The sequence below is a fragment of the Teleopsis dalmanni genome, chromosome 1 (genome assembly GCF_002237135.1).
Source record: "Teleopsis dalmanni isolate 2A chromosome 1, ASM223713v2, whole genome shotgun sequence".
Classification (NCBI taxonomy): Eukaryota; Metazoa; Arthropoda; class Insecta; order Diptera; family Diopsidae; genus Teleopsis; species Teleopsis dalmanni.
The window spans coordinates 212,477,088-212,501,202 of NC_051846.1; the positions used below are offsets into that span (position 1 = coordinate 212,477,088).

At 27.8% G+C, this 24,115-nt stretch overlaps 1 protein-coding gene across 3 annotated transcripts; it reads left to right on the plus strand.

The window, feature by feature from the left end:
* The first annotated feature begins 1,202 nt into the window (after positions 1-1,202).
* LOC119671800 lies at positions 1,203-23,755 on the plus strand. Of its 3 annotated transcripts, none has more exons than XM_038082585.1 (4): positions 1,203-1,340; positions 3,542-3,808; positions 22,390-22,706; positions 22,768-23,755. In XM_038082585.1, exons 2-4 carry the CDS (start codon positions 3,729-3,731, stop codon positions 23,430-23,432), a joined length of 1,062 nt encoding a protein of 353 aa, XP_037938513.1. In that variant the 5' UTR covers positions 1,203-1,340; positions 3,542-3,728; the 3' UTR covers positions 23,433-23,755. The 3 variants fall into 3 exon arrangements, with proteins under 3 accessions (XP_037938513.1, XP_037938515.1, XP_037938514.1); XM_038082587.1 differs by lacking the exon at positions 1,203-1,340 and adding an exon at positions 1,341-1,429; XM_038082586.1 differs by lacking the exon at positions 1,203-1,340 and adding an exon at positions 1,361-1,450.
* The last annotated feature ends 360 nt before the right edge of the window (positions 23,756-24,115 follow it).

The window sequence follows — 24,115 nt, forward strand, 5'->3', positions numbered from 1 at the left end:
TTTCATCGTTTTCTTGGTCGCCCTCTTCTTCCGCTGCTTCCTACTTCGTTCTCATAAATCTTAAGCGGTACTCTCATATCCGATATTCTTAGCAAATGAGTGATAAACCCATCTTAACAGCTGCTTTTTCATAAATTTTGTATTGTATCAGCTTCAGCTAGCCGTTCTAGCTTGTGGTTGTATCTTATGCGATACATCCCGTTTTCTTTCACGTGGCTAAAAAATTTTCCGAGTATTTTCGTTTCAAACACTGCCATCTTGCTTGATTCAGTTTCAATTAATCACCATGTCTCGCAGATATGTGTTATTACGGGGCGAATTAATGTTTTGTACGTTTTTAGTTTTGTTTTCTGCGAAATATTATATTACTTGTAATTAGTCGTTTTAAGCTATAATAGGCTTTTTTTCTAGCTCGTACTTTATCTTTTAATGTAGTCATTGTTATATTGTACACTGAGATTCACAGTAGGTTAAAGATTTTATTGTTATTAAAGTTTTGATCTAGTTATTCTATTTTAAATTTTTATTTTAAAAAAAGCCTAATTGGATTATTTACAACATAAATTGGTTAGTATATAGGAGGAATATATTTATATGTAACATGAATTATCTACAGAAAGGCATATTTTTAGTAAATCTCAATCCAATCTATAATGTGAATAGTATAAATTAAAGATATAGAGATACCTAATCTATTTCCTATAATCTCAATGTAAACACGATATAAAGATATTAAACTAATGGACTTTTATATATAAATTTTATATGTGAAATTACCAGTTTAAGTAATATTGAAGCAATAGGTCTGATAACATTTTTAAGACACAGCAAATTGTTTTAATTTTTATGGAGAACAAACAAAATCAGCGAAATAAATGCACTTTCATTAATATACCAAAAAATATGAAAATAAGAGCATTCAGGCTATTAGTTTATTATTTAAACTAGATTTGAGTGAGAAAACTTAATATGTTAACTATTTGAATATTAATAGTACATCACTATTAAAAAATTTGAATATAATAAATAAATAAATAAATATAAATATAAATTTGGAATAGAAAAGGTAAGAATATATAACTATAATAATTAATTTTGAATTTTTCTAATGTAATCGATAACATAGATTATGACAATTTACAGTGAGCGCCACCTTGTAGTTTGCGAATTTTCTAAAACAGCTGCTGATGAACTGTCAAATCGTACACAAAACAAAGAAAGAAAGAAATAAAATGAAGTGTGTATTGTTAAGAATGGGAAATAGCAAAAGGTCAAAAACAATTTAGTTTCATTTGAATTTTTGAAGATTGAAGTAGTGGGACGGCGGTTGAATTTGCTTGGTGCGTGTAATACAACAAATAGAAAACAAAATGTTTTTATGAATAAATAAAAAAAGGAAAAACAAGAACAAAGTGGAAAGTTGTGCAAAGTAATTATTAGAATGATCAAAGTAAATAATAATAATTATGAATGATTTCCTTAGAGTAAAAAACGTATAAATATAATGTGTATACATTCAAGTTAAGGCCAGTGCACACATCTCTCCCCTCGTCAGCGATTGTGTATTGTGCAGTGATAAACAAAAAGGAAATTTAATTGCAAAACCAAAACACGCCACTTTTTTATGTATAAATTAAATGCAAAAAAGGCAAAAATTTTTGTTTGCAAAATTTTGTTAGAAAATGTTTGTACAAAACATTGCTTGGCGTTAACAAGCAATAAAAAAAAACAATACGTAAGGCATTTTTGGCAATTTTTCATAAACAATATTCAAATGAAAATAATTTAAAATTATATAGAGATATTATATTTGTTGTTATTGTGTAGTTGTTGTAGTTATATGACTTTGCTGCTGAACTTTTGTTTATTTATTTAGTTTTTTTTTGCGACGCAATTGCCTAAAACCGAAACTTTTTGTGAAGGCTAAAATACACCAACAGAGCAGAGCGTTTGAAAGTAAAAACTTTGCAACGTCTCAGTCCCTTCCTTCCCTCAACAGCTTAAAGCTTCACAAATTCAAATATACACATGTGCTTAATTTAGCAACAGAATTTAGTGTTTTGATTTGTTTTTGTAACAATAATAATTCTTAATAAAAAAATTCTTCATTCTTCAGATTTCATAAGGAAGTGTTGAGATAAACTTGTTTTTCTATTTTTTTTTTTTCGGTTGTGTTTGGACAGTTTGCTTCGATTTTATAATTGTTGGTAGAAAAATATGAGCTCACATGTGTGTGTTTGTGTATGTATAATCGTTTTTCTAGCATTTTGAATACCTGATTAAATACGAAAAACAAAGCATAGTAAAGGTAATAAGTATGTACAACAGAAACGTGAAAAAACAATGTGGCATATGCAATTAGTTCATCAGCCGGGATACCTGATGCCGCTATCTATATACCTAATGGATTACAGCTAACAGCTAATCTTCGGTTTTTTCGGAGTATTAAATTAAATTTTATCCAAATCTCTGTTACTTCTTCGAAAATTTTTAAGCTCTAATATTTGTTCAAAAACGGCCTCGGTTTTTCTTTATTTATTCGTTTCGGAAGTAAAATTGAATACATATTTGTAACCCTGGGTTTTTCCAGATACATATATTTGTATTAAACCATCTGCAGCCGCTAAAGGACTTAGCACACACACACACATACTAAACTTAAGCTGCTCACCATTTTAAATATAAAAACGGAAAATAAGAACAAAAACAATTACACAAACTACACAAACTCAGTTCTCTACCCCTAAAATTGTTGTTATTTTGTGTTACTTTCAAACGAAACTGATTTTCCGCTCTATGCTCTTATTTTTGCATATTTTGCGCTCTTTTACTCTTCCACTTGCTTTAACTGCCTGCCGCTGTGCGTGGGTCTTTGTCCTTTTTAGTCCTTCCTCAATATATTTGACAATCTGTTAATCAGGAATACATCAAACTACAAAAAATATACGAAAAACAATGTTAGATTTTGGTGTAGGGAATCTTTTCGAATTCAGTTAAAATCTCATATTTGTTTTTTAAATGCGTAAATGTGTTTAACTGTTGATTAAAAAAATTTAAATTAAAAAAAAAAAAATATAGAATAAAACATTTCTAAACTAATGACAGGAAAAAATAAAAAATTGCGTTTTCGGTTTTAATAAAAATATACAATTCTTGTGTTAATGCTGCAATTATTTTATTTAAAAATATTCGGTTATTGCGTTTTTGGTAAAATGCCACACAATATTTCAATTTTCATTTTCGCAGTCACAATAATAACAATAACAACACAACCACAATAGAAGAAAAATAAAATTAACACTATTACAAAATTGTTAATATCAGCAAAACCAAGAAAAAAAGAAAAAAATAGAAAGCGAAACGTAAATTCTGCAGAAGACGGTGAACAACTTCCTTTGTGTCATTTATCTCTGCCATTTTGGCAACACCACCCTCTTCCTCCCCATTTTCATTGCACAACTGAACACATTTTGTTTTTGTTTTTCAATTGGTTGTTGCCTTTCATTCATAATAAAGTATGTTTTTCGTTTTTTTTTTTTAGATACTGTGGTGACAAAGCAGAAATCGCGTGAAAAAAATTGTGTATTATTTTTATGATTATATTTTATATACCTTAAAGTGTCTCAAATAAACATATTTTCATAAACATTGACAAAAAAAAAAAAGAAATCAAAGCGGATTAATCAATCTAAATCTCGAAAATTTTGGTGAAAAAACAAAAAACAAAAATGGTAACACTTTCGACACAACTACGAAATTCGCTGCTGCTTGGAGTAGCTGCAGTAGGTTTCACATTACTCACAAAATGGTAAGTGTTTTAATTTAAAAAAAAAAATTATTAAAAATCTTTTTTTTGTGAAAAATGTCAATACAGCGATGGTGTTAGATATATTGTCACTGTCGCTCTGTAAAATATTATTTAGACAACGTTTTTTTAACTTTTTTTGGAATGATAAAAAATATTTATTGTATAATAATTTCGCTATTCTATAAAGTGAACACTAAAGGAGTAGAATTCACTAAACTCATTATAACAATTTATAAATTAACTTTTGATTATACATATAGATGAAACTGAATTAGTTAGCTGCATGGAGCAAAAAGGTCTGAAGAGGACTGCTCTCTCAGATCGATCCATAACAAGCAACGAGATGTAAGTGCTTAAGTAAGTAAGTAACCATTTACATATAATGGTTACTTACATATTTAAGTGGCACTTACAACCCGTTGCTTGTTATCGACAGATCTGAGAGAGCACTCCTATCTAGGCCTTTCTACTTCATACTCCAGCTACTCCATGCTAGTTCAGTTTCATCTATCAAGTGCGATTACTGTTCCATCCACTGTTCCATCCACATTTTTACAATTGAGTACTAACAATTAAGCCAAGTAGCTGTTTAGAAAAATGTTCCATCCATATTTTCAGTAACCACAATGTATCCGTTACGGTTTAAACTGTAGATTTAAACCCCTGAATTAAGCGGGTATTTCACATAATGCCTAGCTTGTTTGCTTGGCGTGATGTTGCTTGCTATTTCACATCATGCACTGCCACTGACGAAAAATAACAATAATATTCCTGAAAATGTTGCTATTACACATGAGATTTGATATAAATTTCGCATTTAATGCGCCCGGCAAATTAGCCAGGAATGATGTGTAATACCCGCTTTGTATTTTTACGAAAATTTTCCTACGTCACACTTCTTCTCACATTGACTTCTTCTTACTCGCGCCTGTCTTGTTTTCATGCTGTCACCATAGGTGGAATATATAGTAGTGTAGATCCTTAATAAACGAAATATGTATGAAGCTTATATTTCTCTATTTTAACAATAATATAGTCCATATTAACTATATAAAAATTAATATTAAATATATATTTTAGTGCATCATAATTATTAATATATATACCTATGTAGCTGTATAATTTATATTCAAATACAAAAAATTAAGATATTTAAATGATATTCTTTCGGAGATTGTTAAATTCCTACATTCTTGTTGTGAAATTCGCTTATATAGGCTATGGCTCCAAACAACAATATATGAATAAGTACACGTATAATAATGTACATATATAAGTAGTATCATAATTACAAAATATAAGGCAAAAAACAAATCTAAATACGCAGTAAAGATATTTTTTTGTATGTGTCATCAGAATGAATTTATCTACTAACCATACAATGAGTTCTAATCGCTCAGAAACAATTCCAACGCTTCAACTAACAGTTCTGAAGTGAGTGTGGCCACCAAAGAAATGCGACGCTATATGTGCATATTGCCACTTTTCATAAATTATAACTTAAAATTTTACTTCAGTTAATTTTTTAATTAATGTTAATAAAATAATTTATTATTTACTTTATATATCGTAAATAGTCATTTAGGAAAATGGTTTCAGCAAATTGCAAGTAAATAACAAAATTTGTTTAAAAGAAATTATTTAAATTCCAATATATTATATATATATATAATGATTTTTTAAATATGTGCTTTTATTTTAAAAAATAATTAAATTAAAAATAATATGCGACATGAATTTTTAAGAAGACAGCGCAATAATACAAACCGTGTGGAGCCACTCCTCTACTCATGCATACGCACACGACCATCATCAAAGGAATTGACTCAAAATCCACCAAAGATGACAAAGAAATTTTGTGTTATTCATTGTGGTCTTTAAGTAAATTTGGGTCAAAGAACTTAATTTATGTATTCATTTATATTTTTGGTAACAAAATAGGAGCAGAAAATCTGTAGTCACGTTATAAATAAAATAAATTTATTAACTATATATGTAAGGAGAGTAGTACTGAATACCTATAAAAAATTATTTATTTGGGTATATAAAATTTATTTTAAAATATTTTAAAAAAGCTAAAATAATAAATGAATATGTACAATAATAGTATATTTAATATACAAGATAAGATATTTTCACGCAGAAAATACCACATAGTCTAACTTGTAATTAAACTACATAAGAATTATAAATTCAAAGAATATATACGAGTAATAAATATGTTTTCACACGATATTACACTATCAATAACGAAATACTATACAATAAGTTTTGTTTTCAATAATTTAAACGCGAAGAAGTATACGTATTAGTTTAATTAAACTATTTGAGAATTGTTGTTGAAAGGCCGACCAGGTAGCCAAAACAAGTTTGAATCTTATAGTGTCCTTCAAAAGATCAACAGCTCCAGAATGAGTGTACGTCTAGTGACATGTGTCCGAAACTTAGAAGCAGGAAATCAAAATAAGGAGCAAACTTCCAAAAACGGATAATTGTTACGGCGTGATTTGTATAATCGCTCACTGACTATTGTCAGGCATAATATAAGACTATGAGTAGTGTCGAATAGTAGTGGAATATAGTATGTATGCTGTAGTTTCCTAGCTCTTAATATAAAAGCGAATTTCTCCAGCTTCTCTGCTATTCTCTGTTTTTTAATGGTTTTAAGATGATTTCATAAATAAAATTAGTTAAGGTTCCGTGTAAAGCTGTCGTATTACAATGGACTCCTAGGGTCTAGATGAGTTGAAATACTAGTCCTACTACCACAATAACTCAAGCTATCTAACCAAACATTTACTCATCTGGCCTTTACTCGTCTCCAATCGCCTCTTTTCAGTTTGCTTCATTTGATGTTTTCACAGAAGATGCAGTCTTGCTCTAAATCTCTTGCCTCCTACTGCCACTTCATATATCTCTACCGTTGGTGTTTATTAAAAATAAAACTAATACGCTTTTAATTTTCATATTCAAACACAGTTTACAATACAGAACTTATGTGCTTTTGTAATATATGCAATTTGTTAAATATACTATATAAATTTCGATGATATGACAACATATATAATTCTTGTGAAATCGTAACCATATGTGTGCTGGGGCGTATGAGTAACTTTGAAAAAAATGCTGACTGCGTTTACGGCCAATGCTAAGAAAATAAATAATTTTATCGGAAAATTATAATTAAAATTAAAAAATATTGAATTTCTGCTTTTTTTATTATATTTTTACAATCTCATTGTTGATTTCATATACGTAGCATTTGTGATGCAAATGACCAACAACCGTGATGCAAATAATTTGAAATATGTAAACAGTTTGTTCGTATAATTGTTTTTGTCATTTTATTTCATTTGTGTGTTATTCTTATTATTTTTTTAAAAAAAATATATTTTTGCAGTTTTCGCAAATGTTAACAATATTTTACGTTGTACGATATGGAATTGTTATTTATTCACACATTTTTATTATCAAAAATAATACTATATATATACTATATGTTAGGAGTAAAATTCGAAAAAGTTATTCATAATGCTGAGCAAGTTCCCCATTAAATGCAGTTTTTGTTTTTGCTTTAATCTAAACAAATTGTATGTTATTATTATAATTTTATTCTGATCTTACTCTGTTTCCATGCAAGATTTCGAAGATTTTGTTACCATGCGATCCCATGTGTTATTCAATGTGTTGACATCAGCTGTTCTTGCAATTATAGACTTGAGTATTCTGCTTTGTTCACGATAGAAAAATTAGTTGAATAAAGAAAAGACCTTAAGTCTTATGACTCAAACAAAATCTTGTGGGCCGAACTGTTTAAAATATTAAAGAAGACCTATGATAAATAGTTGATTTTCGTCATTCTGTCCGATCTTTAACGACAAAGGACGACGATGCTTATCGATGTCAGAAAAACGTTTTTTAAATTGTCGAAATAGGCAGACATGTCATATAAGTCTCTTTGTAAAAAAATGGTTCGATTTTGTCCAACAAAGACATCATTCCTCAAGATTCTAAGGGCACCGCCTTTATGAAACGCATTAAAGCTGGTAACAAAATAAACCCAACTGTGTGGATGTAGTAATAAGAATCGACGATTTGTGTTTCATATTTGCCATTTTCAAAAAAGTACAAGTTTGTCAAACGTCCAGTTCAAATGCCAGACCACACCGTACCACATTAGACCGCCAATGTCAAAAGACAACATGTCTCTTGATATTTAGTTGTGGATTTTCACTACTAACTTATCCATCAATCGAAAAATGAGTCTTATCACAATTTTTGTAGTAAGTTTTCACAATTTTAAGAAATTTAGCGATTGTTAAATGATCCATGTTTAGAGATGATGTCTTTGATGATAATGCTACGTGACATATATTATTAGTAAAACAATGCAGTCAAATCAGAACTACGTAATGTAACTTTTTTGTTTTACATTATCAGATATATCTGAGCTTCTTTGCTTTGATTGCTATCACAATTGGTTTTCTAACCTTTTTCCTAATTAAACTAATTTTTAACAAAATTTTGACTATTGATTTCATCATAATAGCTATTTAACATATTAGAAAACAACATTTTAGTTTTCATTAAGTAATTTATTTTTCTCATGTCAATAGATAAGTTCCTCAACATTTACTTCCATTTCTCATGTAATGATAAAACATCAACAATACATAATTTGAATTGTTAATTTTTCTATTTTAAATTATCTTTCGATCTTGTTCGAAAAATGCCACCACGCGGAGTCTCAGTCTACAGAAATAGAACGCTTTACGATTCTCGAGAATGTCACTTACATTTTGAAAATTTCATGCACTTTCGTCTGTTGCTCCCAATTCGATTTTGTAAAACTTGGCACAGTTTCTCCAGGCATTTCGTCAGCATCTTTAAATAGGTGGACGGACATACTAAAATAATATAATTTTTGTTTTACGAAGTGTAAAACATGAATACATTTTTCGGTTTCAGTAATTACAATATTGTATTTAAGTTTTTATAGTTGTTAAACCACAAGCAAATCAATTAAATTAAAATAGTAATTCGAAAAAATTAGTTCAATTTTATTTCGTAATGATTTTATCACTAATTTAAAATTAATTAGGCATTCATTTATATATATAGAAGCACCGAATGATAAAACTCATCAACATGACAAATTTGTGAACTGAAACTGAAGCCGAATCCGAAGCTGAGCCAATTTATCATTTCATCATTTCAATTGAATTTTAAGCATTTTATTGGCACGCTTCAGTGATTTAGTCGTGAAAGAGGTAGCTGCCGTAGAAATTGTTTGGCTACATTTTATCGCGGATCACCGATATTTTGTGACACAGTTTCAGATTATCTCCAACTGCCAAGAAAAGCTACATTTAATATAATTTTTTTTGTTTGTGTTAGGGAAGAGAACTCGAACAATTTAGAGCAATTGCAGCGTTCTTTTTTAGTTTAAATGTTTTGTATTTGTTTTGTGCTTTTCTATTATAATCTATTGCTTTCATTTGTATATTTATATAACAAAATAAAATTATAAATTTTGTTTGTAGTTTTAAGAATTTCTACCACATATATCATCTTTATTCCCTTTGCCATACCCCTGTACCGGATAGCTTGTACATTTAGAAGTTATAAGGTTTTTTGTTTTTTGTATTGTCTCTTAAAGACTTTGTTTCTTTATGTCTTTCAAATCGTGAAATCAAATCGTGTCTTTCAAATTATGAACGATTTTTTTTTTATTCCTGATGACCGGCGTAGTTGTCTTATTTCAGTTACACATATTTATTAAATATATCCAGACGAGGTAAAGTAGCTTTCATTTTCATTCATCATAGAATGTGTAGTGGTCTTTCTATCTTACAATGATATTTTTTAATATTTACCAAAATTAAAATAAAACAATATATTTAAAAAGCAATTTCGGGCTATGGAATAGTGAGTGCGAGATATTAATATATACCACGTGATATATCTCACCAGAAGTTCACCAGAAGAATCGCGCTAAATGACCTTTAAAATAAATATATTATATATATGATAATGTATAGAAGATATAGACGGCTAAAATGCCACAGCTGTAAGCTTTATATTTATAATATAATTGTTATTAATTTCTATGTAATACAACAAATTTAAAATGAAGTAAAAATAAAGGTAATAATACTACTATAGAAGATATAGTACCCAGTTATGTTTGCAACATCTCCAAAAGGACAGTGTTATAAAAGTTAACTGTGGAACCGCGATCGTGATCATTGTTTAATCAGAATTATTGTTTAAACATTATTTAATCATCATAATTATAATTGTTTATATAGAATATCTTGTTTACAACCATAATATACTTAGAAAGTCATTGTTCAATCCACTGACCGATTATATTTAGTATTACAGTTGATATCGATATACAATGATAACGAATAAAAGATCGTAAGTAATATTGTTGCAATTTTGATTGCAATAAGAACAACGTATCCATAAATTTACAAAATTTATTTATATTCGTATGTACTTGTTACTGCCATTAAAAGTTGTTTCAAAATCCGCAAAGAAAATAAAACTAAGCAATATGCAATTATCAATGACTCATCTCTTGATTTAGCCAAGATAAAGTCACTTACAGATGTGACAATAAAAATTATATGAGTTTATTATCCCAGCAGTAAAGTTAAATGACTTTTGACTTCTTGGCCAAACTTGGTATTTGTTTAAAAAAAAAAAACAATTCATACTGTCTCCCCAGGCGCCTCTGCTGTGTGCGCGCCTTCTCCAGTCTCGTATATCAAGTCTAGTTGGTGCTCCCTCAACTTGATCACCTGAACAACCTATATTTATTATTAAAATTTAAACAACTATCATCAACTTTCTGCAGTTATACTTATTTTAGTTATCGATATATAGAAATATTTCTTAACCTAACATAACTGGACTAGACATGCTCTTCTATTTTTCAAAAATTGGATTAAGTATGCTAACGTCTGTATGTTTTATGAAAGGTATATTGTAAAAGACCCATCCATATTTTTGATTCGTGTTAAGTTATTATCAGGAAATACATCTGATCTAGCTCACATTAAACAGAAAGACATTTGGAAACTAGAACTTAACTATAATGTAAGGTTTGTTAATAGCCTTAATAATAACACGTTTAGTTCATAAGACTTTCTCTAGGAGTAGCACAATAGAGCTCTTACGACACAGTGTATCCATATATACAAAAATATTTCATATTTTATTCTTTTCAAGACCAGAGATAGTATATTTGTTTATATAGTAAAAAAATTCCTCTAGGGCTCTTTAGACTCTGTGTATCCATATCATTCATATAAATATATTTCATATTTTATTCTTTTCAAGACCAGAGATAGTATATTTGTATATATAGTAAAAAATTTCCTCTTGGGTAAGTCGGTTATTGCAAATGAGTTGCAGCATTTGTAGTGGTAGTGATGGTAATGGTGGTCGTAGTGTTGTTTATTTGTATCTGAATTAATTCTGCCATTCTAAAGTGCAAAGAATTACGCAATTCGGACCTACTAGCAATAATTAATCTCTTTGGCTTTGTTTGCATTTATATATAGCGGGATTAGGCGTGTATGTTGCTGTCGTATGTTGACAACAATTGCAGGTGTAATTGATAGGAATTGATTAGTTTACAACTCTGATTTTGATTTAACGTGAGAAATTGAATGATTTGCTTGAGAAAGTAAAATAAAAATATTTACAAAACATTAAGTATTTTAATTGCTTGTAAATACGTATTTGAGGTATATCATATTAATTCTATTACATTTAAAGCAAAAAATATATTATATATATGTATGTATATATTCTCAGAGATTTACTTAATATCTGTAAGCAATATTTACTTTTTTCTTAATCTTATTTTGATTTAATTTTATGTGCAAAGGTCACCATGAATGGATGAATGAGTTTTCTGTAGAACAAATTAAAATGTATATAATTTGGCAAAAAAGTGACACCTATTTTTGGCTCAATAAATATGTCAAGTGTGAAGTGTAATTACTATACATACTATATGTATATAATATGTGTTTTATTTATTATATTTCCGCTTGAAATCAGCTGTTAAATGTACACAACCGAAGTGAAATAGACTTTCAATCGAACGGCTACGACTATGTAACTATTAGTCACAGGCAATCAGGCAAGAAAAGAAATATAAAATAGAATCTAATGCTTTATATATTGACAAATGTTGAAAGTCAAGAAAAAACGGAGGCTTGTTTACTGAACTCTATTAAAAACATTTAGTATTAATTAATGAACGGCAGTTGTCTGACGACAACATGTGACTTGAGCGTAATTGAATTGTTTTTGCTTCTTAGTTTTAAATGCGCTACACACAGTACTAAGTGGGTTTCATGGAGTGGCGGATATATTTTTTTAGTGAAATGTGTCAAAACATTTGAAATTGAATTACAACTTTTTATAGCCTGTAAACTTTGAATTGAAATCTTATTAATGGACGGAAAAAGAAAAAAAGTTGTCAGTTATCAGTTGAGAGATAAAAGTTAGGAGCATTTATATTATTAGAATTGTCATTATGATCACTTATACTCTTTGAGTAAAAATAAATTATAGATAATAATTGCGAATGTTTGCAATTACTTACAAGCAATGTTGAAATTATAATAACAATAATAATATACTTTGAACAGAGGTCTTTAAATAAGTAGAGCAGTGTAACAACTCAGCTTGCTTTGTACTGAAACCAAGGTTCTCTCTGTTCAGTATATATAATGTTTGTTTAATGAAAATTGGAAATCATATCAACAAGAGAGATAGCTGACTATATCTCGATATTCAGAACTTTGTCATAAAAGAATTTGCAATCAGTCAAAAAAAGTCAAAAGATATTTTAATCTCTTCCAAAACAGATAAACTGTTCTCTTTCAAGCTTTTAAAGATAGTAGAAGAAATGCCTCGTTATAGCTAAATTTGTCTTTTGTTTGACCTTTGCTTGAAACGTCATACCAATGAAAATGTACAACCAAACATTATAGCAAAATTAGTAAGAATCAACGCATTCATAATGCCAAGAATAAGTTTAATAAGCCAGTTTAAACTAAAAATGGAAAACACTGTATATAAATTCAATTTATATTAATTACGAAATTAGCTCTTCAGCCACCTTATCATTCAGTGCTCAAGGAAATTAATTTATATCAAAAATAGCAAACACTGTATATGAGTAAACCCCTTCACTTCACTCTGCAGCAGTTAGTGCTCAACTAAACTCATACGTAAACATTAAAATAAGCAATACAAACAAACTCCTATAGTACATAAGACAACATTGTCGTTGTCTTAAAAAATTGTCTTTTTTTTGTACATAGTTCTTGCATTTGAAGAGTGGTACCCAGATAAGGCATCAATTACTTAATTTCAGCACAACTTCAATTTACAAAAAAAAAAAAAAATAGTTAAAGCTGTCAACAATGGTGAATACACAACCTGTGTGCAAACATTGTTCATAATAAAATTTTATTTTATATTTAGTTTTAATTCTAGATCAAAGACATTATCGAAGCATTTAAGTGTCTTAAATGGGTTTTGACTGACCATAAAGTGAATCACGTTCATTTGTGTTCCACTGCATTGTAATTATTTTTGCTTGAAAACTGCAGTGAATTTGTTGTTGAGCTCAAGTGATCGGGTGATTGCAAACACAAATCATTCTGACCTCAAACTGTTGATAAAAAAATGCTAACTTTAGCTTTACATTATTGAATTAAAATTATAAATATATATTTAATTAGACTTATGGACAAGTGAAAACAGTTGTGTGAAGTAAAATGTAAATTTTATATTTTAATATACATAGCATTTGCTAAGCATTGAAAAGCAAGTCCGCCTCATGTCGCCAACTCGGATGGTGGCCAGTCTAGTACGAGTGCCCATTATTAAGATAATGTTAATACTAGAACATTGGCTTTTCAATAATTGCAAATAATATATATATACATATACTGAAATTGAGATATTCATAGCGTTCTTTTTTAGTTTGGTAATAATCTTGAGTCGTCGTGTTTATTTTGTCTAACAAAAAATGTTCATGCTAAGTTGCTTTCTAATTCTCCTGATTTTCTGCAGATAATAAGATTAAGATGGTTATCGAATTGGGTCACTCGGTAAAAATATTTATCAGTGAATTTTTGGCTCACTTACCCATAGATAAGAGTGCAAAACAAGAAATAGCTTTTAATAGCACCGATTTGCGTCGTAGAGGGGATGACTGTCTTCTACGCATTCACGAGGTATGCGTTCTGTCGAGTATATTTATTTCTCAAAGTGCGCATATATTCGTTTGCTACTTTTTATTTATTTTTATAGCCTGTGATACATATTTTATTATTAACAAATAATCTAGTTACATACATTTCAGTTCAGCTTCTACCACACGCGCAGTAAATAATATTTTCAACTAAATTAGAAAAACTATCTCATCACAAATGATAAAAACAATGAATACAACAGTTCGAAATACTATATAATATATTAGTTTTTCTATGGAATTAATTAAAAAAGTTCTCTGCTTTTATAGAACTTTTTATACGATTGTTTACATGTTTATATTTTGTTGTTATCTTTTTAATATATTAGTTTGTTTACTATTTTATTTTTATTTGTTTGTTATTGTTATTATTGTAAAAAAAAACACTTAATATTATAAAGCAAAATCTAATAGTGCAATTTAACTTTAAGTATATTTAACCTTCTTATCTTCAATAATTTAATTTGTTTTTTTTAGTTACATTTAATTAAAAAATTGTTAAAAGGAAGACAAAATCAGTAAAGATACTTTAATAAATATTAATAAATATCTCCTAACTGCCAAAATTTCATCATTGGCAGATGCATTTCTTATATAACGAATTAAATTGTTTTAGATTATTTGAGTATGAAATGAATACAACTAATAGGCCATATATATATAAAGCTCAGTTGTCCAAATATAGATCATATAATCTAACGATTCAAGTTTAAATTGTTCTTTCAAAAACACTTGTGTTTGTTAATGAATTTTAAATAAATTTAATATTATAACAACTTTAGTAGTTGTCTTTGCTTTAACATTTCAGTGAGAAGTCACTGACCTTTACTGATACAGTTTACAATATCAACTACTGTTATTGTCACACCTCCAAGCATTATTAAAAGTTTAGTAATAAATTTTCTATTATTTTCGAATGATAACGTTCTCCCTCATAAAAGATAATGTATAAATATATTAATAAACAGATAAAAATCGATTTATTTACTATTCCATTATTATTAGTTATAGAGCTGTGTATTCTCCACGACGTGAAAGATATTTTGTCTTGGACTTTCTTACCACTTATAGCAGTTCTATTCTATTAATAAATTGGCACACTGTGTTGGAATTGATTTTATGAAAGATAGTTACCACTGAAAATCCGGTCTCTTAAAAAGGTTGTTCTGCATTTATCCTCAGTGGGATATATGGCAAAGTAAGCTTTGCTTTTGCTGTTTATTGATTTATTTGTAGAATCTAAAGAAACTCTCCTTTACTCCACCTATCTTCTTTAAATGGAAGTTAAGTCTACAATAACTACTATTAATTCAGTGTAGATTTTAATGCACTATATACTAAAGTTAAAGATTTTTTGAATAATAGATATATTAAAGAGTTCAGAAAATAAAAGTTTATATAATATATTGATAATATATTTATATAATATTTATATAATATATTTATATTATTATAAACACTCGTTAATAATGTTTGCAAAGTTCTGGTCTATGCTATACGAATCCACTTAAGACTGAAATGGTCTGCTTAACTTGAAGTACAAATCACCCTATCTACAATCAGCAAACTATTGAGGTTAAATTTATGGTTGGATTTTAATATAATAACAGCTGCAAAAAAGCACTTATCAACATCAACAATATACAAAAAATTAGGATATAGCTTTAATGCATATTCATCTGGTGACAAGTCATCGAAATTGTGAATACAACATTATTTTTATATTGTGATTTGAGTCTCTTACAGATCCAATTTGAAACAGATCAGTTTATAAATGATAGATGTAAGTAATATCACTATGAAAATATGGCTTAAATCTCTAATAGATAATAATCATCATCAGAATGGTTACAGGCTTCTCGGGTAGGTATGCAGATCTGAGGTCAATTATTGCTTAGTCTGATGAAGTGATAAACAATAATCCAGTCAAGGCGTATAGAGGGGTTTTAAAAATACCTCGAGCTAAGAAAGAGTAAAAGTGCTCAAGTGCTTTGGCTCAAATAGAAATAAATAAATAATCATCAGTTGAGTACTTATTTTATTGTGGCATTATAAAAATTTGTTTCAAATGTATAAAAATTAATATGATCTTGTAGAAAATCACATAATGAATATTTTAGAATTTTTTTGATTTTGTCTTTACGTAGAACTGCTACTGAAATCTATCATCTTCCATATAAAATTGATAAGAAGTAAGGAAATATATTAATATTATATATTAACTAATACACTCGAAATATAAATTGTTTAAACTGATCTTGTTTATTTATTTGTGTTTTCTTCAATTCCAAAACTCACACGTGTTAGTTGTTAAAAATTTACTTGGTAATGGCTATTGCAATATTATCGGGAACCTCCTACCTACCTACCTCTTAATGATCACATTCATCGTTATGATTATAATTATTGCCGCAGATAAGTCTGTTTTCGCTAAACTCATTTGTTATTATTAAATACAAGCTCTGATGAAATACTTGAATATTTTCACGTGTCTTTATTTCAATTTTATTTCAATTAGCCACATCAGTTCTTCTTATGTGTAGATAATTTCTATAAATATTTAGTTAGTAAGATATTATTTTCTTAATAACAAATACTCATACAAATCAACAGCTGATTGAGTGAATCAAGCAAATCTTGTAGAATCTCACTCTGTATAAAAACCTTAGAACTAACTTTCCTTTAAAGTTGATTTTTGCCTCGGTTTAAAATGAAAAAAAAAAAATAAACAAATATTTATTAAAATAAATTGTTAAAGTTGACAACTTTAGTTATTATTATTATTATATTATATATACAAAAAAAATTTAAATATGTATATAGATTAATAAATAAGTTTATAATACAGGTTATGTTATATATAACTAATTAATAAAGAGATAATAAATTATAACATAGTAGTGGTTATAAATAGAGATAATGAATAAAATGAATTATTTATTTGTATTTTTTAAAACAAATTTTGTAACGTGACTTAACAGAAATAAATTATTTAAATCAAATTTAAAAAAAAATAATATATATATTTTGTCACTTAATTTTGGTGCGAACAAAACGTGACTAAAACTTTTTTAAATATTTATGCGAAAGAAATTTGTATTTAAAATAAAAAACATAATATATTGTCTGTCTGTCTGTCTGTATCATGAGATTTGATGTTACCATGAAAGTGGACTGCACATTAACAACGATAATATTATAATATCTGTTTTTACTTATTTTTACTCATAAAAGCAAGTTTTAAAATTGATCAACTTTTTAAACATTACCACATTATTACATATATATAAAATATTATGTCTGTTCCACGAGCTACTCGTAGTAAAACTGAAGTAAAACACAATTAAAGTACGAGTAAAGTCTGTGTAGCATTTTCAAATTTCGACAGGGATGTTACGCTCTCTCAGATGCTCTCATTTACTCGAAAATCTGCTGGTGGAACGCACTTATATATACACAGTATTATTGAAAGTTACTATGAGTTGTTCGTGGAACAGACCTATTGTAAGTTAAATTTAGATTTTATACTTATTATAATCATATATATATAGAAATAGTTATATGATATATGATGATATTGTTATATTATGCACATGTAAGTGTTGGAACACTTCTAACTCATCTTCGCAACTATCTCTTTAAACTATGTATAACAGTTTTGTTATGAAACCTTATAATTCTTTCTAAATGGACTGTGCCTTGCTTCTTCTGCAAAAAATATTGTAGATTCCTAAGAGATAATTGATGATTCAAGACAGCCTTCTAAAAAATTTGAATCTTGCCCAGCAGGGATTTGAGTTTTGTAAATATTATTGAAAATTGTGATTTAGTAAGGTCTCTCATATTCCCGAATGAGTCTAATCTGGTTATTACTCGAAGGTAGTTGAAATAAAAAATTATTTAAAACGACAACATTTGTGTGCGAATATTTCATATGCGAAAAGTCCACGGGTAAGGCTGGATTTTAATAAAGAATTTATATTTAATTTATATTGAAAAATATGCGTGTTTATAAACAACGTAAACTAATTCAAAAAATTGTTTTGTTTTGTTTTTTTTGCTTGTGGTCAAAAAACTGATAACAAACATATATTTTTTTATTAATTTAATTTATTTAATAAATTTATTTTCTAAAGGCGTCAAATTATTTCAAAACCGCATAAACGGAAACTAACGCACTAAATTACTGTAAACGAATATTTCGAACAAAATATCTGAGCTATATTATTTCAAAATCTTAAATCCAGTACAATTTAAGATTGTTTTTTTTTATACATTCAAGTCGTTTCAAGATTTAAGTAATAAAAGATTTTTATTTCATATTTAAATAATTAAACTGGCAAATAAAGTTGGGCATTAACACCTAACCAGCTCACTAACTTTAACCTTCAACTTATCTGTGTAGTTCGTTCATGAATTTTGCTGCTTTTATTTTTTAAATATATTTTAAAATTTTTATTATATATATTCTAATGCTTCATTTTCGAGTCCGTTAGTTCATAAGAAATCAGCTGAGAATTTGAACTGCCGAGCACAAAAAAAAAATTAATTTTAAAATGATTTGACTATTTAGCATACTAAGTAGCTTCCTGCATATCTATCTAATAAATTTCTGTGCTTTAATATTCGATATTTTTGTTTTTACATAGTCATGTTTTTTTTGTTTTTGTTTTTGAAGATATTTAAGTTTCATAAAGGTACGTTGATAGATACATTTTTCAACCTGTGATAATTACTCTCAAGTTTTTTCGAACTCGGTTTTCTTGTTTTACCAAGTTTTATTTTTTTCCATTTAATTATATTTTTTGTTAAATTCTTTTTTTTTTGTTGGTTTTGGTTAATAGAACTTCACTTCGCCAATAAGTCAGTCGACAGTGGGTTTTCTATATTTAGTGTTTTCAGTTGGTTTTGAGGAGTTGGTGCTGTGGTCAAATTGGTGTGTGCTTAAATTACCTAATATCTATAAAGATATACAATAAATATAATATCCAATAAATTATATATTTGTTTTAACATTTTACTTGCTAATGTTATGTGTTTTTAAAACTAATTGTTTCTGTTAAAAGTAATGTGCAAATTACAGTAATAAAATAATTTATGTCATCGGATCGAAAAGTAACAAGTGCTAAAAAGTTTTATTTATCATCTATATATATGTATATATATACTCTTACTATTATTATAAATAATTATTATTATTATAAAAATTATTATTATTTATTTTAACCAATTAAAAGTCGAATGAAAAAATGCATACTATATACCATATATAAAAAGAAATATATTTGTATATTTTATTTAAGACCAGATCAGCTTAAATAATAAAAAAAACTGGTCATGTACAAAACATAAAAGTATCCAGTGTCTTTTTTTAGTATTTTTTTATATATTTATTAATTTTTTGTATTTGATATTAGTTGGTGTATGTATTTCTTATAGAATGTGTTCAAGGTGAAACCTTTATCATTATAAATGTCAATTATTATAATAAAAATATTGCTGTTGCTTAATAGATGTATCTATTATATAGGTTCTATTGATGTATATATTATAGTTATAATCAATTATTATAATAAAAATAAATTGTTATAAAAGCAATGCAATTGTTGTTGCTGAATAGTTATATCTATTGTATAAGTTCTATTGATCTATATATTTTAGTTAAATAATCATTTTATTTCAAACATTTTTCTATATTTGCTCAAAGAAATATAATATTGCTAGATTTGAATCGAAAAGGTTTTTAAATATTAACCCAAACAATAATGGGAAGATTTATGGTTAGCTTTAACTAATTTGGGTGAAGAATGTAGCTTTCTAGAAATAGCAAAAAATATTCTATATTTACATTAAAGATATGACCCTTTAAATAATAAGAATGTTGACAGATGAAATATATGTAGTTCTATATAATATAATTGTTATAGAATATTATATATTTCGTTAGTTTTTAACGAATATTGGCGTATATTATTTAAAATATTCTGTAATCTAAAATAGAAAAAAAAAATTAGAAATATTTTTGCTTGTTTTCTGTTTTGTTTATAAACAAAAATATAAACAAATATTACACAACAATCGCCGTAGTTACGCAAAAACCATGTGATAAAAAAATTAAAGATAAAAATAAAATATTTAATACAATTTAATATAATGTATATTAGATACTCCTATTTGTTTAGGAATCAGAAAAACATTCATGTAAATTGATAAATAATAGTACGTCAGTCGTCAGCACGGGTTTGCTGCTGTTGCTGCTGCTGTTGTTGTTGTTGTTAGCCATTCAATTGAATTATTATACAAGAATTGCTAATTTGTTATTAGAATTTGTTAAAAAGAAGATGTCGAATAAATTAAGAAGTCTAAAGAAGAATTTAAGAAGATTTAAAGTCAATAAATAAATTATAAAATAAAAGTAAAATGAAATTAATAAAATAAATAAACAAACTGAAAACCGACAACATTTCCTGACATTCAACAATCGAAGTATATACATATATATTCGTAAATGGCGTGACTAATACAAAACAAGAATTTCTAATTTTATATAATGACGATCAAAAACTTTTGAACTCAGGAAAAATACAATACCAATACAATTCGAATAAATTGTGCAATGAGAACTTAGACTCTTCATAATTAAAAACCATACTAACTCAATATTTATATTTTGCAAGAAGAAATTTGCATTGTATTCTAGCAAGATCTGTTATGATCAAATATAATTTTTGTGATTTCGTTGTCGCTTGATATAAAAAATAATAACCTCGTAATGGGTCTGCTCTTCAAACTCTTAGTAAAAGAAACCTTTAACAATCTATACATTTCAGTCAGTCATTATCTTGTATCCAACATCGATTGATTAATACAATAAAACAGTAATACAATTCTATATTCGCCTCTAGAGTTTTAATACTAAACGCTAAGATATGAAAGACTTCCCGGTTCTTAACGAAACAGAACACTGTGATCTAACCGTATAGAAGATTTTAAACTTTTCAAATAAAGTTTCTGTATGGATGGATGAAGCCAGTATGATTCTCGTTAGTTATCAAATACTTTTTATACTCAAACAAGAATAATAGAATTATTTTTTCCTAAAGTCAAATTATTACGAGTCTTTAGAGAAAAATCAAGAATAAATAAATTGAAATACAATCAATAGATCAAATACAAACAAAAGAAGTACTTAGTGACAGAGCTGAGCTGGACTGTTTGCAGATTACCTGACATATTACCATGATCTCACGACTACAACAAGATGAGTCCTTCTGAAAAGTCGGAATGCCGCCTCCTACAAAATGAGACGAACTAGAATAGGAATAAAATACTGGGCTTGGAGTAGAATATTAGGCCGGTATATATTATCCCTGTTTGATATAAAAAAACTTTCAACGGAAAAAATTTTCAACTTCATACGATATCTTCTGTTAGGTGAAGGTTAGTTGCTATCAGAAAAAATATATCATGGTCTTAGTGCTTCGCTTTGTTAGAAGTGCAGTACTGTTTTATTTTCTTTCCTAAACTAAGTGACTTTTGGAAGATCTCTGGTAACCCTCTTCGTACTAGAATTCTTTATAGGTTTTTGTTTTTGAATATTAATTTTTACACAGTTTGTTCTTTAAAATTATTCGATTCACAAGTAAATTTATTATAAGCATAGAGTCAAAAATAATTTTTATGAAGAACTGAATTTAAAAATAATTTTTAAGAAATTACCTGTCAGTAAATTTAAAATTTAAATATACTTTTCTACTTAACTATAATATATGATATATATACTCGCATATGTTATGTGCCATAAATAAAGGTTTGCAAATTTCCGGTTTTTTTTTTTTTGATATACACAAAATTAATAATTAAAATATTCAAGATTTTCGAAGCGTGCCAATTTCTATTTACGATTTCTTCTATAAATAAGAACTTTCCTTTGTTTTATTTTTTAAAAAAATTGTTTACTTTTCGAATTTGTTAGTACAATCGACCAAGCCACCTTGAACCAAATTTTGTTTTTTGAAGTCCGAAAAATTGAACACTTTTAAATGTAAACAAACTTTTATTTGCAAATAATTTTTTAAACTCTTCCAAATGATGCCCGATGCCCGATGACCATTGTCTTCTCCTTCATTCGTCCGTAAATCATCTCCTATCTGCACTTTAAGTACATTTTTTTTAAATAGTTTCAATTTAACCTCTAGCTTATATATTAACATATATTAGATATAAAATTAAACTAATTCATATTTTTTTATAAGTAAAATATTAATAAATTTATTGCTTTTATTTACAGGTTAAATATAACTATACGTCCTCTTGCTCTTTTCTTCTTGGGTATTTTCTCCTTTTGGTTCTGCAAAACGCGATGCAATTTGCGAATCATCCCACCGCCTGAGTTACAAGTGAAAATTGATAATATTGTAAAACGTGTTAACGAGTGGCGTCAAAATAATCCCAAAATGTTCATGCGAGTATTAACTGGTTGTCTATGTACCTTAGCCCTATTTGGCCACTTCATCTCTGGTTCTACGGTTGTTTTAACTGGATTGATAATAGCAGCCATTCTTTCAGCCAAATATAAATTTCAACTATTGCAAGTTAAATCCGAAGGTAGGTTATTTCGATTTAAGTTGGTTATCATGTTTTATGACACAGTTTTTTCCTAACACAGATTATATGTGGACAGAGAAACTTGTAGATGAACCTGAGCCTGATGATGAATTTTTACCAGAAGTAAATGAATCAAATTTGTTTGTTTTAGAACGTGCTGGGGACTTAGCTTCGATTAGTTCAGTCGTTGAAGAAGCAGAGGATGATAATAGTGATGAAATACCATCGGAACTCTTAATACCAGATGCTATACCTGAAATAGATGAAAGTTCAACAGAAGAAGATGATGAATTAGTTCCAATAGAAAAAATAGATGCCAAAACAAAAGAAATTGAATTCAAGAGAGGCCACTTCAAGCGTGACTCTTCATTGTCATCATCATCGTCATCAGAGGAAAGCTTGTCAAAGGGTTTGCAATTCCCCGATCATACAACGGTGGACAGCGGCACAGTCCGTCTGCGTCAAATAGAAGGCGCCCCACTGCCGTCTCAAATACAAAAAGATATTAACGCACCTCCCCTCTCAAATTTGGTATCTAAAGGACAACAAATAGTGCCAAACATTTTATCCGGTATTATACAGTGGGGTTTGAATGCCGCAACTACCGCAACCACCGCTAAACCTATAGAAGCTGTAAAGCAGCAGCGTGTGGTTACCGCTTTAGATTCTTCTGATGACAGTGATTTTGAAATTTTAGACAAGGAAGATTTCAAAAACGAGGAATAAAATTGAAGATCTTTTTAGGGATTACGGCAGTAGTATAAATTTTTTAAAGAAGCTACATTTAGGCGGGTTATGTTAAGAATATCCAAAAAGCAACCATTTGATTTAAAAATTACCTTTTTTCTCTACTAAAAATAATACATAAAAATGAGCACTAAAGCGTTATGCACTTAACTGAAACTGATCTCACAGTTTATGTGTATTCATAAATATTCTGATCGGTAAAGAGAACATTTTAAATTACAATTATTAATTACGAAAGTTATTTCCATAATTCATACACTAATTTTTATTATATGTTCAATATTTTTTATATAATTTTATATTTAAGGTGCAAATTTAACGCTAATTTATTATAAATTAGAAATGTATAACGTTATAAATTATTTAAAATTCATTTTCAAATTTCTCAATCTGCCTAATTAAGCTTCTTTAGTGACTTAAGCAAAAATTAAATATATTTTAGTTTAATTTTTTTACGATTTGGATTTTTGTTTTATAGATGCTATTTTTGTCTTATTATCTTAACATTATTATTTAATATATTTTTTACTAAGAAGTTATTTTGTTTTTCACCTTTAATATTACTTAATGTTAATATAAGCTACTATTAAAACTATAATTAAAGTTAAATATTAAATGTGATTTTATAAACAAAATATAAAATTGAAAGAATAATTATATTG